This window comes from Silurus aristotelis, assembly GCF_946808225.1.
Source record: "Silurus aristotelis genome assembly, chromosome: 21".
NCBI classification, from domain to species: Eukaryota; Metazoa; Chordata; class Actinopteri; order Siluriformes; family Siluridae; genus Silurus; species Silurus aristotelis.
The window spans coordinates 5722964-5745421 of NC_139594.1; the positions used below are offsets into that span (position 1 = coordinate 5722964).

A 22458-nucleotide genomic window follows, 5' to 3' on the forward strand; every position below is an offset into this window, starting at 1 on the left:
TTTGCATATAGCATCCATATTTCTCCACGTCCATATTGATTAGAGTATTAAAAACTTTAAAAGTATTCATTTACGGTACTATTAGAACAGATAAAAATATGTATATATAGTACAGACCAAAAGTTTGGACACACCTTCTCATTCAAAGAGTTTTCTTTATTTTCATGACTATGAAAATTGTAGAGTCACATATATATATATATATATATATATATATATATATATATATATATATATATATATATATATATATATATATATATATATATATATATATATATATATATATATTTACATTTGTACTTTATGTTTGCACAAAGGCCTACTCCTGTCTGGATGGTCTGGGTGGGCTTACCTTGTCACCCATGAGTACATATGATAAACACTTGCTCAAATGGGGTCCACCTGCCTGCATTTGAAGGTGAATGTTATCAGATCACAAAAATAATCTTAAAGTTAGCTCATATGTCAGGAGGTCTATGAAAAGCCAAAAAAGAGCTTTATATCATTCTTTTTTTTATCTTAAAGTCACCCGGCAGGCAAGATCATTTGACCCCTTCTCAGTGAAATACGTTTCCACATGTGCCTCTAAATGGTCCTCAGAGCAGGGGCCTCAGAGTCACATTACATATCGACTAAACTTGGTGGTCCAAGCCGGGTGCTTAAGTAAGGCAGGGGAGAGAGGAGGAGGAAGGAGGAGTGCTTCAGACAAAAGTTACTAAACAGCTCAGAAACAAAGAGCCTATGCCCTGCCAGCCTGAGCAGGCCTTATTTCCCAGTCGGTACAAGCAGCCAGCCATCTCACCACAACCAGAGGCGGACAGAGAGCCCACTGAAGAACCAGAGTAAATTTCCAAAAGTAGACAGCCAATGAAGCCTGACCCCCCTGGAAACGTATTATATGCCCCAGCCTACAGCGACCCACTTTCCCAAAAAGTCAAAAAGGCTAGGAAGGCCACGAGAAACTTTTCTGAAATATTACACTTTAATTTACGGTGTAAGAGGGTTTCAGTGTCTGCTCAGGTTTGGGACTGATATCTGTGAGAAAAGGTTTACCTTTACCTTATGTACAGCTTCTCATTCACACTCAGTCAAACTTATTTCACAGGGGTTTTTTTTCACATGTATTGTAATTTTAGCCCTGCCTGGACAGGGCATCAGTTTTATAATAAAATTGTGGAGTTTCATTTATGGAATAAATGAAGTATTAGTGTAATAAGGTAATGGATTCATATAATAGCTAGCTCACTCTTATAGTATATGAGTTTAGTACATGGGTTCAGTATTTGGTTAATATTACATTTACATTTATGGCATTTGGAAGACGCCATTATCCAGAGGGACTTACACATGAGCATTGTTAAGGGCCTTGCTCAAGGGCCCAGCAGTGGCGGGATTTGAACTTGTCACTATCCAATCCAAAGTCCAATGCCTTCACCATTGAGTTACCACTTCCCACTTATAATAGCTTAAAGTATACAGATTTATTTGTATATACGGTATATATTATGTATATGGGTTTAGTATTAACGATTAATTATATGGGTTAAGTAATTAGGTTTAGTATATAGGTTTATTATGTGGATTTAGAATATAGGTTTAGTGTATGGGTTTGGTATATAGTTTATTATATAGGTTTAGTTTTTTTATTATGTGTGTTTAGTATAAGAGTTTAGTATTTAGGCTTAATATATGGGTTTAGAACATTGGTTGATTATGTGGGTATATAGGTTCAGTATATGAATTTCGTATATAGGTTTTGCAATGGATTTAGTATATTGGTTTAACATATGGGTTTAATGTATACATTTAAAGATGGATATAGTATTTGGGTCTAGTTTATAAATGTATTTATATAGGTATAGTATATGGGTTTATTACATATGTTCAGTATATCAATTTTCTATATATATTTATATATTGTTTATACAGGTTTAGTATGTAGGTTGTGTATACCTGTATGTATTTCTTATATGGGCTTATTATATGGTTTTAGTACATGGGTTTAGTATATAGTTTAAGTAGATGGGTTTAGCATATAGGTTTAGTATATGGTTTTAATATCTTTACATATCACTTTTGTTTCAGAACAGCATGCCTAAATTACAGCTGTTAACCCGTCATGAGGTAAGCTTTGAGCCTTAAATAACAGCAGTGAGAGTAAGTCTATGTGAGATGTGATGGAGGAAGCAGGAAACCAAGCTGATGTTTTGATAAAGCGTAATATCCACCTGTAGTTCACCCACACTTATTCCCTTAGTTCTGTAATACTGAAGATAATATATCACTAATTAATTACAAAATAATAAAAGTCTGGGAGACTGAAACAGCACTCATTCCATAATTTCACCAATATCATGTTTCTAGAGTAGGGCTGTTTCCTGACCAATAAGATAAAAAAATGTTTTTAACATAGCTTGAGAAAAAGAGATTTGTGCCTAAATGGATTTTCTTTACTTAGTGTCTTGTACTCCCAGCATGTTGTACCGCATTTAAACCTAATAGTTAATTACCTGTAGGCCTTGTTGTGTGATTTAAGCATTTGCCAAGTCTGTGAATTCCCAGTAACACATCTCTTGTCACCCTAATTCTATCAACATAGCACACCAAACTCTCTGTGAACAGCAAAGACATAACCTCCCTGCCTGACCCCTAACCCCAGCCAAACTGGATGGAACCAGCTCCAAGGATTCTGGATCTAATCTCATCACCCAAGATAGGCTCCAAAGCTGCTATGGTTTCATCACACTACAGAGGGCTATTGTTCTGGAGCAGGCAGGCCTGCAGGAAGCCGGAGAGGCATAAGACACAAATCTGGCTAAGAGAAATCTTGGCAAGATGACCAGCAGACCCCTCTTGCATGTAATAATGTAGCCTTTCTATACATCCTCACCTCTGAACCCATTCATTTGATCTTGCAAGGCAGATAGGAGCTCTCATTTCCAAAGTAACACTGTTTACTTTAAAGGCGGCTTGTGCATGGATGTTTAAAACAACTGCGGTGACAGGAAACCTTTGACTCAAGCTTTACGTCAGTTTGCAGCAAACTGATAAAGAATCATTGGGGGAAAAAGTATTTCAAAGATGAAATATTCTACTGCTAGAACGAACTTGTCAAAGCAATTCGAGACTTAGGTTTCAGAACGGAACAATGAGAGCCTGTTCATAGTAATGTAGCTGATCATAGGGAGTTTATTAAACGAATAAGTATGGGTGCCTGCTCTCGTTAATTACATTCTAAAGCAGGAGGTACCGGTGACAACTGGCAAGCGGAACGGGAATGCAATCTTCCTCTGAGGCAGCAGGTATTCAATAACAGTAAAGCAGCATTTATGTAGTAATCCTCTTAAACTTGCACAGGCACTGATATTGTCAATGCATATGAATACATATCCCTCATGTAGAATCACATCTTTAAGGCCCATGTGATAATGAAACTCCTATGTACACTGTAAATAGTGCAAGATCTTTATATTAGGATCCTTAACTGATCGGTACAATCACACAGTACAATTATCAAAGGATTAAAAAAGAGAAAAGCCTAGGATTGGATAATCAGCTAATTAAGGTTTTGCTAACAAGGTCATCTAACTGGGAATGCTGCACATTCTACAGTCCATACATTGTACATCCAGATGGCAGTCTATTTCACTATCTAGGAGGATCTGAGAGAGAGAGAGAGAGAGAGAGAGAGAGAGAGAGAGAGAGAGAGAGAGAGAGAGAGGAAGTTGATGCTCCATCTGAAAAAGAGCTGTGCTCTAGCCAATGGGTAGAGCTCCTCCATTGTTATCCACATTCCAGGAACTGTACATAGAGTACATAAAGTAAATGGAAAGCCTAATATTTAATTTGCCTGCTTTGATCCTGGCATACAAAATGTTGAATAGTTTTTTTTTTTTTTCATAAACTGTGAAGGTGAAATGCAATTCGTCCCAAATTTGATCAAATATACATGTATTTTGTTTTATTATTATTGACTAATTTGTGCACAAATAATGGGAGTAGCTTGATTGATAAGGGCTGTGGTTAGAAATAAAGTCCTGCCCCTTACCAAGATGGGGGATGGGACGGTATAAAACAAATATTTGTGCCCACTGAAGCATAGGGAAGTCAAAAAATCCTGTGTGCTTCTTGTGCTTTATGTCTGTTCTTGAGTTTCCCACTTAAACCTGCACTAAAGATGTTGTCACGGTAAGTAAATTACATGGTGAATGATTTCGATGAATGTAGCACCAAATCAACAAAACAACTGAGATAAGTAAATGGTATTGGCAGGTAATGATGAGAGTATGACACCTTAATCAGTGAGTGTTTAGAAATGTACTGTTTATGTATAATATATAACTATGAACCTCAGAATAAAATATTGTATGCTGTGGTGATGAAATGAAGAATCTGGTCTGTTGCGGTTGATGTGTTTTGAAGCAATGTTTTAATATGTTTTATATATTTTAATTGGATTTGGTCACATGTATAGTGAAGTCAAGAATGACTTGAGGATGTGTGGCCTCTTAGTACAATTGTTTGTTATATCTATTTTCCAACATATCATTTTAGTCTCCGTGCATATAAAATAATAACCTGTAATAACCTTTAATAACCTTTATTAACAAATATTACCCATGACAGACAAGAATCATGTATGATGTGTTATGAATATTGGGAATATTGGGAATGTCCTTTATGTTGTGTCAGATTCTTTTTCCTTTTTATTTGTGTAATACCTACAAAAGATGTTTTACTTTACAGAAACCTTGTAGTTGCCTCAATAGCAATTGTCTTTCTGGCTACAGCAGTTTCAGCTGCTCCAGTCGAAGGTATGATGGCGTTCCATGTTTTTCAAAACTAATCCTTTGTCTAAATGCAAGATCTCATGCAAGAACATTTCTGTTAGTGGCAATTGTTATCCCTGACACTTTCTCTCTTTTTTTTAGACAAAGAACCCGAGGAAAATGATTTTGAAGCAGAGGAGGGTGAGGAAGAGCTCTCAGAGGAAGAAGAGGGTAGGAAATGTAGATCCACTTTCAATTGTGATGAGCATCCACACCCAGTAAAGCAAAACAAAGAGAAAAAATGTGGAAAATTCGGAAACTGTCTTTTTATTTTCTGAAATAGATATTTATATAAAATCCTATAAAGTTATATTTATATAAATTCTTTATAAAAAAAGAAATCCTCACACATGTCTGAGATAAAATAACTAGTGCAGATTGAGATGCTACAATAAATATAGCAATAATATGTGCTAATAAGTGAAAATGTAGCTACAAACATGTGGTTTAATAAAATATTTTAAAAAGTCCTAAAAAAAAAATCCTAAATATTTTTTAACAAGGACTAAAACAAAACCATACTCAATTTCTGATATTGTACTGCTATGAGATGAGCATGAGTACCACTCGTACACTTTTCTTTCTTTTTACTAGTTTAAATAGCCGAATAGCCATGCAGAAAAATGTGAATCAATAGCAAATGCGTCAACGGAAGAAGAAATCGTCGGGAAAACAAAGTGAAAAACTTGTGAACAGTTGTTATAAACTGTATCCATCTTCCCTTTCTTTTCAGATGATGATGACTCCAAAGGTCAACATATGAAGGGTGGGTGACAAGTTAGCAACTTACCACCAAAATAAAAAAAAAAAAACTTCACCCATGGTTTAATTAGCCAACCTTGGCTGTGTATCTATAACATCTTTTGCGTATTTATTACTAGAAAAAAAAATATGGCACCACTTTATATTAAGGCCCACAAATAAAAAATATACAAATAATAAATAGTGTTTACTTGATGATAAATTGATACATGCGCTTGTCAGGAGATAATAAAGCATATACATTGTGCGCATCAGAGTCACATGACCAGCCATTAATAATACTATTTGTTAAGTATTTATAATGAATTAAAGTTTGTGTAGTTTAGCCAAAGTTATGTTATAATATTTGATATTTTTTGTTGTCCTGTACCTCGTGTTTAAATTAAAAAGCCCATTTCAGTGTCATAAATACAAAATCAGATGTTTTAAAGAACAGCTCGATTCGCTGCATCTTTTTGTAACATCGTTCCAATAAATTGAGTTGGTTTTGGTCACCGATGTTTTCTGGAACTGGATTTAAATAGCAAAATTGTCTCGAATTATTTGATAAGTCTAGTTTGGGGTTAATCCACATTTTGTAGATAGCATAAATAATTTGCTAATGATGTAAAATGTAAAAATACTGCAATTGTCATTATACTGTTAGTAGCATGATATATAATCATTTGCAAGATATTGAAAATGAACTATTACCATTATTAATAGCTACTTTTAGGATTTTTATACTGGTAACATCATTTTCTAGTACACTAAGTATTGGTGTTTGTCTCAATTCATCATTTAATATAATTAATGATATTATAAAATAATATTAGTCAGCACAATTTTTCCTATTTGTGGACCTCACAGTAAAGTGTTACCAATAACCCAAGAACATATAAGGCAGGGATTGATGTTTCATACATCATACAAAAATTGTGTGTTTTTAACATTATGTCTAAAATGATCATAACAAACATAAACCCATTTCTAAGCATCATATAAACACTTATAATCCGATTTATAATACAGAACTGCATAGATTTATTTGTGTCCTTAAAATATAAAATGCACAAGGTCTTGTAAGTCTGACAGAGTGGCATTGTGCTGCGCTTACTGACCCAGCCAGGACCAAACCAACTGCTCGGACAAGAGTTGATCTTGCGGAACCTCAAGGATATGTTTCTTGTTTCTCTGGATTTCTTTTTCTCAACAGGAGCTGGAGCCCAGCAAGCCACAAAGGTGCCCAAGGGCCCTGGTAAGATGATGCTAATCCTCTTTTTTAAGCTTTGGGGATAGATCTCTTTGGGATTTGGGAGAACACTAAACCTCCTCACCTGTGAAAAGCAGCTCAGTGGGCACAGCTTAAGCTACCTTTACTGCCGAGTCTGCAAAGTCAATCATTTAATAATCTGGTTAGGGCTCAGGTATGTAGACATACTATACCTTAAAGGCTTCGTATTACATTCATGGAAGCAGAAAACTGAAATTAGTCCGGTGAGGATTTTCAAGTCTGGCTCAAAGAAAGCTTTGAGGTAGATATGGTTGGGAGTTTGCTAAGAAGTATTTTAGTAGACTGTAACCTTGCCTGCAATGAAGGTCTCGCTCTCTTCAAGGTGTGACTGTTCTACCTGGCATTTCTCCGGTGGGCGAACCTCCAAACGGTAAGGAGAGTAAACTCTATTCGTTAACTTAAGAAACAAGTCCATTAGCCCAATTTTCTCATGTATTCAGTGACAGAATGGTCCTGAGTGAGTCTGATAGAAACCTGGTGACCCCTTGGCTTATAAAATGTACTTTTATGGAAGCTTTTAGGGAAATGAAGTGTAAGAGACAACATCTTGTTATTTCCTAGGTCACAAAGTGAATGGAGCTGGTGCTTTACAGGCAAGCCTTGGCTGTAAGTTACACTTCACCCAACCAAAGACAGGCTAATGAAATCATAAAAAAAAGAATTTATGGTGATCAGTCGTGTATGAACCAAACATAAAAAGTTTACAAGCAAGAAATAGTTTTCGTCCCTCAATTCCTCAACTCCTAAACTATATTATAATGATTTTGATGTTTAGGAGTCATTAAGAGTCATGTGTTATTTATGAATGATAATGGCTAAAAAACCTGATTCTGATTCTAAATCTGATGAACGGTATAGATCTTCTTCTTTCGCCTGCTACCGTTAGGGGGCGCCACAGCGGATCATCCGTCAACCAACTACCTGCATGTCTTCTTTCACCACATCTGTAAAGCTCATGAACCATATAAATAATACATAATATATTAATGTAAGACTTAGTTGACACCTGACTCGAAGATTGTGGTTTTTTTAAACATCCCATTCCACATTTAGTCCCTATTGGCTGTTATAATAACCTCCACTCTTCCGTGAAGATGTTACACTAGATTCTGGAGTGTGCTTGTGGAGATTTGTGCTCATTCAGCCATAAGAGTTTTAGTAAAGCCAGGTACTGATGTAGGGTGAGGAGGCCCGGGGTGCAGTCATCGTTCCAATTCATCGCAAGTAGGGTTAAAGTCAGAGTTCTATAGCAGGCACTTGAAAACTTCCACACCAGCCCATGTACACCAATGTTCTTGAATCTGGCTTTGTGCACAGGTTTGTGTGTCCTAGTTCAACTGAATGGAATTTTTTGCTACTTTTAACAACTTTAAGGTAAAAGTTTGGGGAAGAACCACGTCCGAGAGGAAACTTCTTAATACTTTTTCCATCTAGTGTAAATGTAAAATGTAAATGTACTTGACTTTTCCTAGAGGCTATAGAGGTTAAATCTGTTAATTGTGTGAGGGTGGTAGCTCACTGGTTAAGATTTTGGACTCCTGACTCTATACTGCCACTTCTGGGCCCTTAACCCTCTACCGCACAGTTGTACAAATAAGATAAATGTAAGTCATTCAGGAAAAAGACATATGTCAAGTGACATATGTGTAAATGTAAATGTATTTGTAACTAAGTTATTCTATTTGAACAACACTTCTTCTCTTGTTGTGTTACAGCAGCAAGTGGATCCTCAGTCCAGGCAGTTGGAACTGATGGTAATAAAACTCATCTTTCCAGCCACTGTTTGATGTTTGGTTAGTTTTATTTAACCATCTACATGCTGCCTAACCATATTATTATATGGTTACAGGAAGTAACGGAAAAGACTCTCAAGCTTTGCCTTCAAGTTCTCACGGTAATGCACTCTGATGGTGATTCGATCAGCTTCAAACTGACCCAAAATATGGTCTCTTGCAAAGCAGTGTGCATACATCAGACACATTTTAGTTAAGTAGCGCTAGAGCACATGGTCATCATCTGAAGGAAACACAGTAAGCGTGGGCATGTAGACTTTGTTGTGGCATAAAAAAAAAAAAACATAAAACACAAAGTTAATTCACTTTCCTGGAGGTTTTAGGGGAAAAGAGGCCTCTTTATAAGTTTGGGATTAATACTTTCCTGTACTTGTTAATGGTGGACTTTGATAAAATTTCTTTTTCTTTTTTTTTTTTTTTTAAGAAAAAACAAAAAATTTAAGTAGGTACAACAAATAAAAAATGCAATAAAAGTAGATACAACAAAAATGCAAAGTAGGTAAAACTGGAGAACCCGAATTAAAAGGTGAATGATTTCTGTGGATTTTTGGATATAAAGGTGAAATGTGAAGTTATGTAACATGACACGTTGTTGTGTTTAACAACACCTTATTTTAGGTACAGTTCATGGTCATGGGAGCTCAGGGTCCAAAGTCCCTGGTAATGGCAATTTTAATAAACAATTATCAAAAATGACTTATGAAGAATTGTAATTCCAATCTTAAAATTCCCACTTTATACTTCATAGTGTTTTTTTTCTCTTTCGCAGGTGCAGCTGAAACTGCTTATTCAGACACTGCTTCTCATGGTATTTATTTAATTGTATGTTGCATGTCACATATACTTTAAAATATAGTAGGTTGATTTGTCCAGGTTTTTGGTTTTTTATCTTACTGTAAGATATTAGCCCATCACGTTTGTTCTTTAGGGTCACCAAGCCAAGTAGCACTGAGTCATGTGTCTTCAGGCCAAATGTCTTCAAGCCATGTGTCAAGTCTGATGATATCAGGACACACAAGTGGCTCAGCTTTTGTTTCCTCTGAAATCCAGTCACAGACAGAGGGTATGATGAAGCATTCTGGGATTATTTTCCTTCCTCAGTGGAGTCAAGATGCCATACATTAAGATTTCTGAATGTGTGTGTGTGTGTGTGTGTGTGTGTGTGTGTGTGTGTGTGTGTGTGTGTGTGTGTGTGTGTGTGTGTGTGTGTGTGTAGAAGCAACAACTACAGATGGAACTGCACATGACATTGGTGACTATGGTATGTTGAATATAAATCCCAATATTGCCCTGTATGAATAATTTCTTGACATTCCCCTTTTTTACCCTGATTATATGAACAATCTGGTAAAGTATTTCTCTTGCATTAGGTGAAAGCCAGGCAGTTCATCTTGGATCTCAGATTGAAGCTCCAGGTAAGATGATGCCGTATGAAACCAGCACAGAATAAAAAAAAAACAGTTCTTCTGCAATTCACACTGACATTTAACATCACGACTGAATCATGATCTTATCTTCAACTGACCTCATCAACAATACCAAGGACCCAATATTATATCTGATCTGCCTCCACAAACACTAACATTATCACTAACAGTCATCATATATGCGTTACATTCTCTAGTTGTGTTACATTCTCTCTAGTTTTTCATATTTTTTTAGTATGAGCACATGACAAATTCCTTGTACATGTAACCCATGATGCATGATTCTGATGTTATTTACATAAACATAGGCTCAGAGTCAATATTAGAGAAACCAGAGACGGGTTCAGAGACTGAGACCAATGGTAAGTATGAAGTTTTATCTTATGCATTATGTATAAGAGTTAAAAAAATAAAAATAAATATCATTATGTTGGTAACGAGGCCAAAGCACCAGTTGTGATCAAGATTTACCACCACAGGCAATGGACACAAACATCTCATTAATGGACAGGAGACAGGACACGCAGGTGAGAACATGAAACGTTGCTGATCTTAAAGATATTACAGAAAAGCTTCAAGGAAATTTTTTTAACATTTGAGTTTGACTTAATTTGACTTAATATTTAATTGTGAGTTTTGCCTTTAATGTTTAGAACACAGGCATTCATTATCGAATGACTAATTGCGAGAAACCTTTTTTATGATGCTAGATTAGGCATGATTATATTGTGGACTGATTTGTTCATTGATTGGTTCTTACACAGGCATGAATAATTTCATGGAAGGCACGACTCAAATAGACTTGACAGGTATGTTTAAATCTAACCACATATAATATATTAAATTCTGTGTGTTTATGTGTGTTTATATACATGTGTATATATATATATATATATATATATATATATATATATATATATATATATATATATATATATATATATATATATATATATATATATATACACACACACACACACACACACACACACACACACACACACACACACACACACACACACACACACACACACACACACATATATGTATACATTGACAGAAGTATATGGACATCTAAACATAAAATTCATATGTGCTTTTGGAACATCCCAAACCACATTTAGTCTCAATTTGCTGTTATAATAACCTCCACATTTCTGGGAATATGTTACACCAAATTCTGGAGTGTGTTTGCAGAGATTTGTGCTTATTCAGCCACAAGGGTGTTAGTAAAGTCAGGGACTAATGCGGGGTGAGGAGGCCTGGGGTGCAGTCAGTTGCAATCAATCTCAAAGACGTGCAATAGAATCTATATCTATAGACCTTCTATTCATATAAAGGTACACAGAGTCTGTATGTATATGCATGTATATATATAAATATATACATACAGTATAGATGTTGGTAAAGGGTGTTTGCATTTTAAAATCTTGGATTTATTTTAGAATTGAGGAAAAGACATGTAACAAGTTTTATTTCCCAGGTGGTTTTGATTCATATGGTTCCAATCTGGAAATGACAGGTATGTAAATGTTAGTACAAAGTGCACTAACAGTTGATCTAGAGACACTGGATTCCTCATTGATCTTGTATAACAGTGTAAGAGATGTTTCAGACCGTGCTCTTTGTGTCCATTAACTGCACAGGTATTATAGACCATTCCAGCCATGACTTCCTTATTGGTTTAATGGGTGAGCATCAATTTTTGCTCCTAGAACGAACTCTTTTTTTTGTATGTCTGCTTGCTGAAACCCACTCATGGTGTGTCTGTGTGCAGGTGGCATTGGGGACGGCTTTTCTCCAGATCCTTACACCGACACTATAGGTATGGCTTTAGACCTCACCGACGCTCCCTCAGACGTTATGCCCACTTGTCTAATTAATAATGCTGTCTCAGCAGATCACATGGGACTTAATTTTCAGGTAGAGTCAACAGGTTAGTGTCCCTTTGTGCCCAACCAAATAAACTTGCAGGGTAGCTGTTGTACATTCCTAAGGATAGTGGTATCACTTAAATGTCATTTATTGGTCATTTTTTTGCAGGAGCTGGATTAGATCCTGGATTTCCAGCCATTATCAGTTCAGCTCAACCAGGTAATGGCTTTTTCTACATGACATACAGTATATCTACACTGTCATTCTTCTTCTTCTTCTTCTTCTTCTTCTTCTTCTTCTTCTTCTTCGTCTTCTTCTTCCCTTTCTCTATCTCTCTAGGCTTACACCAAGACTAATTTGTTTTTTAATTATTATTGAGAAACAAGATAATATAATAGGCATAATAATATAATAGTAATAATGAGATAAGACCATGGGCTCATATGGAAGAAACAAACACTCATCCCATCACTTGCCAAATTTCCATAATGTTCTAAGATTTAATTTTCCAAAAGCATCAAATAAATCATGCTAAATAGCTGCATGAGTATTACACTAAACAAAAGTTAATATGATCTTAGCCTTTTAGGAAACTCGAGCCCAAACACTAAATATATTTATAAGTTCTAATTAATAATGTAAAAATCTTTCATTCCCATACCCAACTAATCCAGCTCCTCACGCTGCAGAAAATGGTCCAGCTGCTTATGCCAGTGGTAAACATCTTTTTCAGCTATTTACAAAATGTACTAAATCAAGATGAAATCTATGTAAGCTTTTGTCTTTCATCACATTTGTTATACATAAATGATTAAATTATACATTTTCAGTGACCTCTGACAACGGTGCTCAACTCGGCTCCCCTGGAGATACGACAGGTAAATACAACAGATACTACAGATGTTGTGTAGCAGAGCAATGCTAGTTCATAACAACAAATGATCAGCAACAAACCAAAATGGAAGTTAGGAATGGTCACCAGTGTGTGAATGATCAATGTGCAACATTTAAGGTTTTTATCACATTCAGATCCTACCTTTAATGATTAAACCATAGTGATTAGTTTTGATGCAGAGTTTGGGTATGATGTGGTAAATAGTTTCAATATTGGAATTAGGGTTGATATAGTGATTAGGGTGGATATATGGATTAGGGTTGATATAAAGATTAGGGTCGATACAAGGATTAGGGTCGATACAGGGATTAGGGTGGATATAGGGATTAGGGTTGATATGGTGTTTAGAGTTGATATAGGGATTAGGGTTTATATAGTGATTTGGGTGGATATAGGGATTAGGGTTGATATGGTGTTTAGAGTTGATATAGGGATTAGGGTTGATATGGTGTTTAGAGTTGATATAGGGATTAGGGTTTATATAGTGATTTGGGTGGATATAGGGATTAGGGTTGATATGGTGTTTAGGGTTTATATAGTGATTTGGGTGGATATAGGGATTAGGGTTAATATGGTGTTTAGGGTTTATATAGTGATTTGGGTGGATATAGGGATTAGGGTTGACATGGTGTTTAGGGTTTATATAGTGATTTGGGTGGATATAGGGATTAGGGTTGATATGGTGTTTAGGGTTTATATAGTGATTTGGGTGGATATAGGGATTAGGGTTGACATGGTGTTTAGGGTTTATATAGTGAATTGGGTGGATATAGGGATTAGGGTTAATATGGTGTTTAGGGTTGATATAGGGATTAGGGTTTATATAGTGATTTGGGTGGATATAGGGATTAGGGTTGATATGGTGTTTAGAGTTGATATAGGGATTAGGGTTTATATAGTGATTTGGGTGGATATAGGGATTAGGGTTGATATGGTGTTTAGAGTTGATATAGGGATTAGGGTTTATATAGTGATTTGGGTGGATATAGGGATTAGGGTTGATATGGTGTTTAGAGTTGATATAGGGATTAGGGTTTATATAGTGATTTGGGTGGATATAGGGATTAGGGTTGATATGGTGTTTAGAGTTGATATAGGGATTAGGGTTTATATAGTGATTTGGGTGGATATAGGGATTAGGGTTGATATGGTGTTTAGAGTTGATATAGGGATTAGGGTTTATATAGTGATTTGGGTGGATATAGGGATTAGGGTTGATATGGTGTTTAGGGTTTATATAGTGATTTGGGTGGATATAGGGATTAGGGTTGACATGGTGTTTAGGGTTTATATAGTGATTTGGGTGGATTTAGGGATTAGGGTTGACATGGTGTTTAGGGTTTATATAGTGATTTGGGTGGATATAGGGATTAGGGTTAATATGGTGTTTAGGGTTGATATAGGGATTAGGGTTTATATAGTGATTCGGGTGGATATAGTGATTACGGTTAATACAGGGATTAGGGTTGATATACGGATTAGGGTGGATAATGGGATAAGGGTCGATATAAGGATTAGGGTTGATATGGTGATTAGGGTTGATATAGTGATTAGGGTCGATATAAGGATTAGGGTTGATATAGTGAGTACGGTTGCTATAGGGATTATTGTTGATATAAATATTAGGGTGGACAATGGTATTAGAGTCAATATGAGGATTAGGGTTGATATGGTTATTAGGGTGGATGTGGTGATTAGGGTGGATATAAGGATTAGGGTGGATATAGGGATTAGGGTGGATATAAGGATTAGGGTGGATATAAGGATTAGGGTGGATATAGGGATTAGGGTCGGTATAGGGATTAGGGTGGATATAGGGATTAGGGTCGATATAAGGATTCAATTTGATAAAGTGATTAGATTTGATATAGTTAATATAAAGATTAGGGTTTATTTATGGTGATTAGGTTTAATATGGGGAGATAGTTATTAGGGTTTCTGTGATTAGGGTTGCTATAATGATTGGGGTTGATGCAGTGATTAGGCTTAATATAGTGATTTGTTTGGATATAGTGATTAAGATTGGCAGTGATTTTTTGAAACTATGATTAGGTCTATTGTAACATTTTTAGGTTTGATGGAGTGATTCGGTTTAATATAGTGGATAAAGTGATTAGGGTTTATTTATGGTGATTCGATTTGATATAGTTATTAGGTTTAATATAATGATTAGGGTTGATGTAGTGATTAGGTCTAATATAGTGATTTGATTTGATTTGATTTGATTTGATTTGATTTGATTTATCCACTGCTTCTGGTCCACAGAGGGAGCTGATAACAATGGTGCTGACTCACCCAATATAAATGGTAAGATATAATACAAGCAAAGATCTAATGCTGGATTAACCGAATTTATTTCATAGTGTGAAGTCAGCTAATGAAATCTAAGTTTGTTCGAGTTTTTCTTTTTCTTTTTTCTTTTTTTATTCTCTCTTGCCAGGCAATGGCCGTCTCAGACCGGTTCCAGACATCCACAAAGGTATAAAAGTTGTACTAGCAAATCCATCATTTAAATTAGAAAATGTAGAAAAATAGAAAGTACAAATCCAGGTTTGTGTAATGCATTTTACAGGTGATGCCTTGGAGATCGGCATCCACCTTTACACCAGTAAGCACCAAAAAGTCTAAAGTTTAAAAACATCCAAAGGGGTTATTTTATATCTGGTCCTCACAGAGGGCTGTTTTTATATTTGCTATGGAAGACAAATCAAAGAGATTTTGCTTGTAAGTTATATGTAATGTGCAGGATGTTACATCGAAAATAAACCAGGAGTTCAAAAGTCAAAAGAACACAGAATAAAATAGAGCAAAACTTTTTAATGGAATATAAAAGAACGACTTTCCATTTAATTGGTATGTCTCTCATCTTAGCAGGTGAACATCAAGGACTCATTACACAAACAGACACAGGTGAGTTCAAAAGCAGAGAATGTCAACGATCATTGTTTAAGGAACCCAGCAGTAAAATTGTGCCCCCTTTCACTATTTAGATATTAAATAGGCTTAGCTCTTAAATCTTTTCTAAGAATCTGAGTAATAGCTGCAGGTCTCAGATCTGATTTTGTTTTTTACCTATTTGCTTTTTCAGCAGAAACCCTGGATGTTATGTACCCTACTGCTAGCCCTGTCACCAAAATCCCCTGTAAGTCTGCTAAATTTGTGGATATAGTTCAATCCTTTGACTTGTATATTGTGGAAAAATGCTATAAAAGACAGCTTATAATTTGAACCAATTCTCTGCTCAAAGCGGACACAGCGGTCACATCACACACTGAAGGGGTGGGACCGCAAACGGACGTGACAGGTAATATACTGAACTATTGTACTGAATTCTAAGACTTTAGGATTTTGAGTTTGCAATAGATGGATTGAATAATTAAGTTTATGGTTTAGCAGGTTTAGAAGGTGAACCAGTGACTAACGGACACAAACAGATTAACATAACAAGTAAGTTAAAGATTATGCACACGAGAAACAAAATAATGGCTGTATAAGTATAAGGAAAACTAACGAAGGAGACATCAGTGACATCTGTTTTTACATTTCAGTCATGGCTGATTCCATCTACAGCTCTAGACCATCAAATACATTAGGTTTGTATTTGCTGGTTAGATGTTTCCTCACATTCATTACACAACAAATGTTTATTGATAAGTATAACTACAGAAAATGGTCCAGTGTTCTCAGTAAGCATGGAGTGATACGGATTGTTTTTTAATTATCAATATAAATTGTCCACGGTCAAAGGGACTTGCATTCCGACTGACTTTTTCATTTTTGGTGGCATTTCCACTAAACATAATAAGCCGATTTGAGTCTAAGTCTAAATCAAACACTCAAATACATTCCATTTCTAAAAGGAATCTGTAGCACCTGCCCAAATTCAATCTCTTTATGGTCATATCTCTTTGTTTGTCTTGATAGTAATCAGCAGTAAATATCGCTGAATTGGATATGACAATCATTGTGACAGTATCAGAGGTGGAAAGTAACGAATTACATTTGCTCGCTTTATTGTAATCGAGTAGTTATTTTGTGTACTTGTACTTTAAAAGTAATTTTTAAAGGCTGTCATTTTACTTTTACTTGTGAATTTTTTTGTTTGAAGTATTGTACTTAACTGCATTTAAAATAATTTTTGTTACTGAATAAATAAAAAATAATATATCAAAATAGGAAGAAAAAAAAAATCGCACCCTGAAAACTACCACACTGATTGGTTGTTGGGAGGAGAAAAAATTTACTAAAATAGTGGTTAAGGCACTGGTCGCTGAATCAGAAGGTCAAAAGTTCAAATCCTACCACCACCAATTTGCCACTGCTGGGCCCTTGTGCAAGGCCTATAACCTTCACCTGCTCAGTTGGAAGTTGCTTTGGATAATGCAATAATTGTACAAGTTGTACTTGGACTGGACTTGATTTAATGCAGAAATATTCCATATTTATATACTAATAATGTTTAAAATCTCTTTTTTGCATACTGTTTATCAGAAACACCCATCACAGTTCTAAGTTGCTCTTTGACGCTCTGACTTTACCTTCTCATGCTCTTAGGATTTAAGCTCTATGGCCTGATTTTAAAGCTCTATGGCCAGAGTTATATTTATATAATCTTATGTAGAGAAGCAATCCTTCAGCATGGGGTTGAAGATGGACATGGAGACAGAAACCTGAGACATTATTCAAAGAAAACTAATTCTTTTAGTGCCTAGGTCATGAAATAATAATTTATACTGCTTCAGGTTGAAAATAATACCATCACCTTATAAAACAAGTTCAATTTAAGCTTATCGTAATACCAATTCCTGGGGTAAACGGATCACTGTTAAATAAAAACATTGGAGGAAAGGAAAGTATGAACATGAAGTCATTTCACTAACTAATAAAAGCAATCTCACGCAGGGTATGAAAGCACTGGTGTGACTGAAGGAATCGCAAACCATACAGGTAATCAGTGTACGTTCAACATGCGGAACGATGGATCTGTTCAGCCTCACATGCAGCTATTTCATCATTCGATTGTCCTTCTCAACTGCAGATTCTGTGATTGATAATAGAGCCGGAATTACAGGTGAGTTCGCTTTATACACCGAACATTATTCCACTGAATGTTTCAAACATCTCATTTGCAGCTAAAATAAAAAAAAAAAGTTTAGGCGCAGTAAGAATCGTCTTACTATTGATAAGGTGTTATCCAAACCACTTTTAGATGCCTCACAGACACATAGTAATGTGGTTCAGACAGAGATCAGAGGTAAGTGACGTTTTAAAAGCAAGCACCCTTCAGTGACAGTGACCTGATGAGGTCATGTGAGGTTGTACAGAGGTAATAACATAGCAACTCTATTCAGTCACAGGGGATCCAGTTGGAGTCTCCTCACAGACAGATGCTACAGGAACAGGTTGGTGGGTCTGCCATAGCATGGATAAAATCAAAGTTAATCATTACAGGCTTTTACATTTGCAAATTTGTCTTCCAGCTGTAGCTGAACTTCAAGGGACTCTCAGGGGTCTGAGTAAGTTCATTTTCTTATTCAAGTTTTTAAATAGTTAAATAAAGACACCCAGCTTAAATATATCACAAAATGCTATTTGTATGGGATCATCCATGGCTAGGTTTGTGTTACTCCTATTTGTATTACATGCAGAAGTAAACAACTGCGAAGCAGAGTGCATTAAAATGGTATATAGTGCACACTTGGCCATGGATTATCTTGTTTATACCCTGGTCACATGCTAGCATTGAAAAGTTATACACCGATCGGGCATAACTTTATGGCCACTGATGAACATTATGACCACCTGCCTAATATTGTGTTGGTCCCACTCTTCCTGCTGAAACAGTTCTGACCCATCGAGTATTAACAGCATGAACTTCTTCAGCAATTTGAGCTCCAGAATCTCGTCTGTTGAAATCGGACCACACGGACCAGCCTTCGCTCCCCGCATGCATCAGTCTCCGGTTCACCACTGTTCCTTCCATGAACCACTTTTGATAGATACTGACCACTGCAGATCAGGAACATCCCACAAGAGCTGCAGTTTTGGAGAAGCTCTGACCTAATCGTCTAGACATCACAATTTGGTCCTCGTCAAACTCGCTCAAATCCTTTTTCATCAACTTTGAGGACAGAATGTTTGCTTGCTGCCTAATATATCCACCCACTAACAGGTGCGATGATGAGGAGATAATCAGTGGTATTCTCTTCACCGTTATAATTCATAATGTTATAATGCCATAGTGTTATGCCTGATTGGTGTATGTTCGAAGTGCAAAACTGACCCAAAAGATGAAAATTTTAATATCTATTTCACATATGGGTTGCCAGATCTGTCTGCTCTAATCATACACAGAGATCAAGTAGTAAAATATGATTACATTTATTTGAACTCATTTTAAGAACTAGTTAGAAAGAATAAAAAAGGAAAACATTATTGCACAGACAAACAAAGTGTGTGTCTGTGCTGCATAATGAAGCTGTTGGTGTTTACTCCTGGTGCTGAGTAATGTTATATTTCTCATTTGAACAATTTCTTCTCAGTTCATTACTTTACCTTGTGTCTAAGCTCATTGATTAAAATCTTATTCCCTGTATTGGTTAAATGCTACTAAAAAATCCTCCATGGAGAACATCAGGAAGCGAACTCTGAACTGACTCTGTATATACCGTATTTTTCGGACTATAAGCCGCTACTTTTTCCCCACGTTTTGAACCCCACGGATTAAACAACAAAGCGACTTATTTATGAATTTTTCCTGGGTTTTTCCCGGTTTCACAAACTATAAACCCCATAACATTAGACCAATGAAATTTCCGAACGGAAACAAAAAAACGCACCTCACCTGTGTTCTGAGCTGCACGGCATCGAGAGAAATTTTTTTTTTTAAACGCACGACGATGCCAAATGAAAAACTCCCCGAGAGAAATGGTTGTGAAAGGAAGGAGGAAGACAGTAAACAATGACTTTCTTGGTAGGCTACTGTTGAGATACAAGCCGTTGTAACGCGTTGAGTCTGGGTGAAGGGAGAGCTCACTAACTCCAGTTGCAACAGAAATCATATAAGCACAGACAGGTTTCCAAAACTCGTGCTTTTTTATTTTTCTTGGCAACAGCGTTACGGTTTAGTCAAAGAAACTTAGAAATGAGCCACAGAAAATAATAAGGACATATTCCTTGGTCTTGCACACGCAGAAATACCGGAAAAATCCGGCGGCAGCCTATTCCCAAAATACCGCTATGCTCCTAAAGGAAGCGCAACATATTTCACCCGTTACACCGTGTGTAAAGTGTCTTTCGTTAAAGCCTGTGTAAAGTTCATTAGTGTAGACACCTGCGGCTTATAGACAGCTTATTTATGTTCAAAATAACAATCTTATATATGGGTGCGCTTTATAGTCCGGAAATTACGGTAACTGTTTATAAGGGAAAGCAATAATATATAATGGTGATGAAACTGAACGCTGTGTGCGTTCAACAGTTTGATCATACACCATCCAGCCAATCCGAATCGAGTATTCAGGCAGACCATGGTTTAATGAGCATTGATTTACTTTCCTTATGAAGACAATCAGTTATGTTACTCATTTTCATTCATCAACAGATCAACCTGGTGCTACGGAACAGACACAACCAGCTGGTAAGCTTAATGGAAGTTAACAGCTAAAAAATAATACAGTACTCCTTACATACAGTGGATGCATGGTTTTATGTGCAGCAGTTTAACACCACAGGGTTTCAAGAGCTTTGGAAGGAAAGCGTGTGCTCACATGAATTCTGGAACTAGTACATGGTCTGAATGTTGTAACTGTCCAGACGTTGGCTTTGGCTTTGACAGGCTCAGACAGACAGACAGACAGACAGACAGACAGACAGACAGACAGACAGACAGACAGACAGACAGACAGACAGACAGACAGACAGACAGACAGACAGACAGACAGACAGACAGACAGATAGATAGATAGATAGATAGATAGATAGATAGATAGATAGATAGATAGATAGATAGATAGATAGATAGATAGATAGATAGATAGATAGATAGATATTTAGGATACATTACATTACATCCCCGCCCACATGTGTGATATCTCTATGCACTGCAAATACTGCATACCCCCATTTTTTGTGCCACATCATTTGTATGCCTCATACATTGTACACTTTTGGCTTCATACTGTGTGAATCGAGTGTGAATCTACCTTTAGGTTAAAAGCTTGAAAGTGTAAAAAAAAAAAAAAAGCAATTTTTTTGGAAATAATATAAAAAATGTTGAATGTCTATAACCAGATGCTCAATAGCTCTTTTCTCTTGCTGGTTTTGCTTGTTCTGTCCAGTTTCAGCAGGTGAACAGTACCACACATCTGGTCAGGGTCCTGAAGGTGGGTCTTAAAGCTTTTTTTTCTGACACATACAATATTTAATGCTGTATACAGTAGACCAGACATATGGCTTATAAAAAAAAAAAAAAAAAAAAAAAAAACGTATGTACAACTAATCAGTGTAAAGACAGATTATTATTTTCACGGAAACACAGTTGGCTGGACACTGGTGTGGTACATTAGAGTGAGGTAAGATATAGAGGTATAAATCAGTAGGCAGAGCAGATTCTCTCTCTCTCTCTCTCTCTTAAATTGCGGACAAAATGGGGATTAAAAAAAATGATCAGGAATAAATAAATAATTGGATTGTGTCCTCCTGGAAGGTGCAGAAAATGTGGAACTGGAAGATACCTGCTGATTTTCACATGAAGCCACGTGTGAAGTTTCTGCGCTACAGATTTCAGTGTATGGAACAGACGGCCTGGCAGAGGAACAGCGACCCCAACCAATAGCCTTAGCTTTGATTCCAGTGTCTCAGTTTTTTATTTTTTTTATTTTAAGTTTAACTATTTAAACACCAAGACAAGACGACACTGTAAGGAATATTTTATGGCACCTGTTTTCTACAGCCACATTGTATTGAAATAGTTTAATGTGAAGGGTTGAGGGATAAATTTAGTCATGGGGTGAAAGAAAAAAAGAACTGACCTTTTTGAACCTTGTTAAAAGCAGACCGTAAAATTCCAATTTTCATTTTTAACTTCTTTTCTTATGTCTCGCTGTATTTCCATGCCTAGCTGTATCGAGCAATACTTTCTCCAAGTGTCATATATTGTACATTTCCAAATGTCAGTTGAAAATCACATTAAAATTTTAACATCTATTTTGAACATTGATCTCTGGTGTTTTGATTGGCCACAGGAATTGAGGCCAACTTAATCTACAAACTTGGAGACACACAATTGTATAGGATGTCTTAGGATGTGGCATTAAATTTCCCTTATTTGAACTAAGAGATCCAGACCTGTTCCAGCATGACAATGCTCCTGTTGACAAAGCCAGCTCCATGAAGATATGCTTCATATTGTTTGGAGTGAAAGATCTCCTGCTATAGAGTTCTGACCTCAACCCTACTAAACACCTTAGAGATGAATTGAAACACTGACTTCACTCCAGGCCACTTCATCTCACCTACATCAATAGATGACTGTACTAACACTCGTGGATGAATGAGCTCAAATCTTCCCAAACACCCTCCAAAATCCAGTGGAACATCT

General features: G+C 36.3%; 1 protein-coding gene across 1 annotated transcript; it reads left to right on the forward strand.

Moving 5' to 3' along the window:
• The first annotated feature begins 4109 nt into the window (after window positions 1-4109).
• Window positions 4110-22071, forward strand: LOC310716618 (uncharacterized protein). The gene is made up of 31 exons (XM_083523901.1): window positions 4110-4191; window positions 4750-4817; window positions 4935-5003; window positions 5566-5598; window positions 6790-6831; window positions 7190-7237; window positions 7429-7473; window positions 8583-8621; window positions 8717-8761; window positions 9279-9320; window positions 9430-9468; window positions 9589-9723; window positions 9877-9921; window positions 10031-10075; window positions 10396-10449; window positions 10567-10614; window positions 10852-10896; window positions 11571-11609; window positions 11734-11778; window positions 11865-11912; window positions 11988-12023; window positions 12131-12181; window positions 12637-12678; window positions 12793-12840; window positions 15123-15164; window positions 15298-15336; window positions 15946-15999; window positions 18338-18373; window positions 20461-20496; window positions 21197-21241; window positions 21565-22071. Exons 1-31 carry the CDS (start codon window positions 4181-4183, stop codon window positions 21597-21599), a joined length of 1449 nt encoding a protein of 482 aa, XP_083380027.1. The 5' UTR covers window positions 4110-4180; the 3' UTR covers window positions 21600-22071.
• Window positions 22072-22458: the final 387 nt, after the last annotated feature.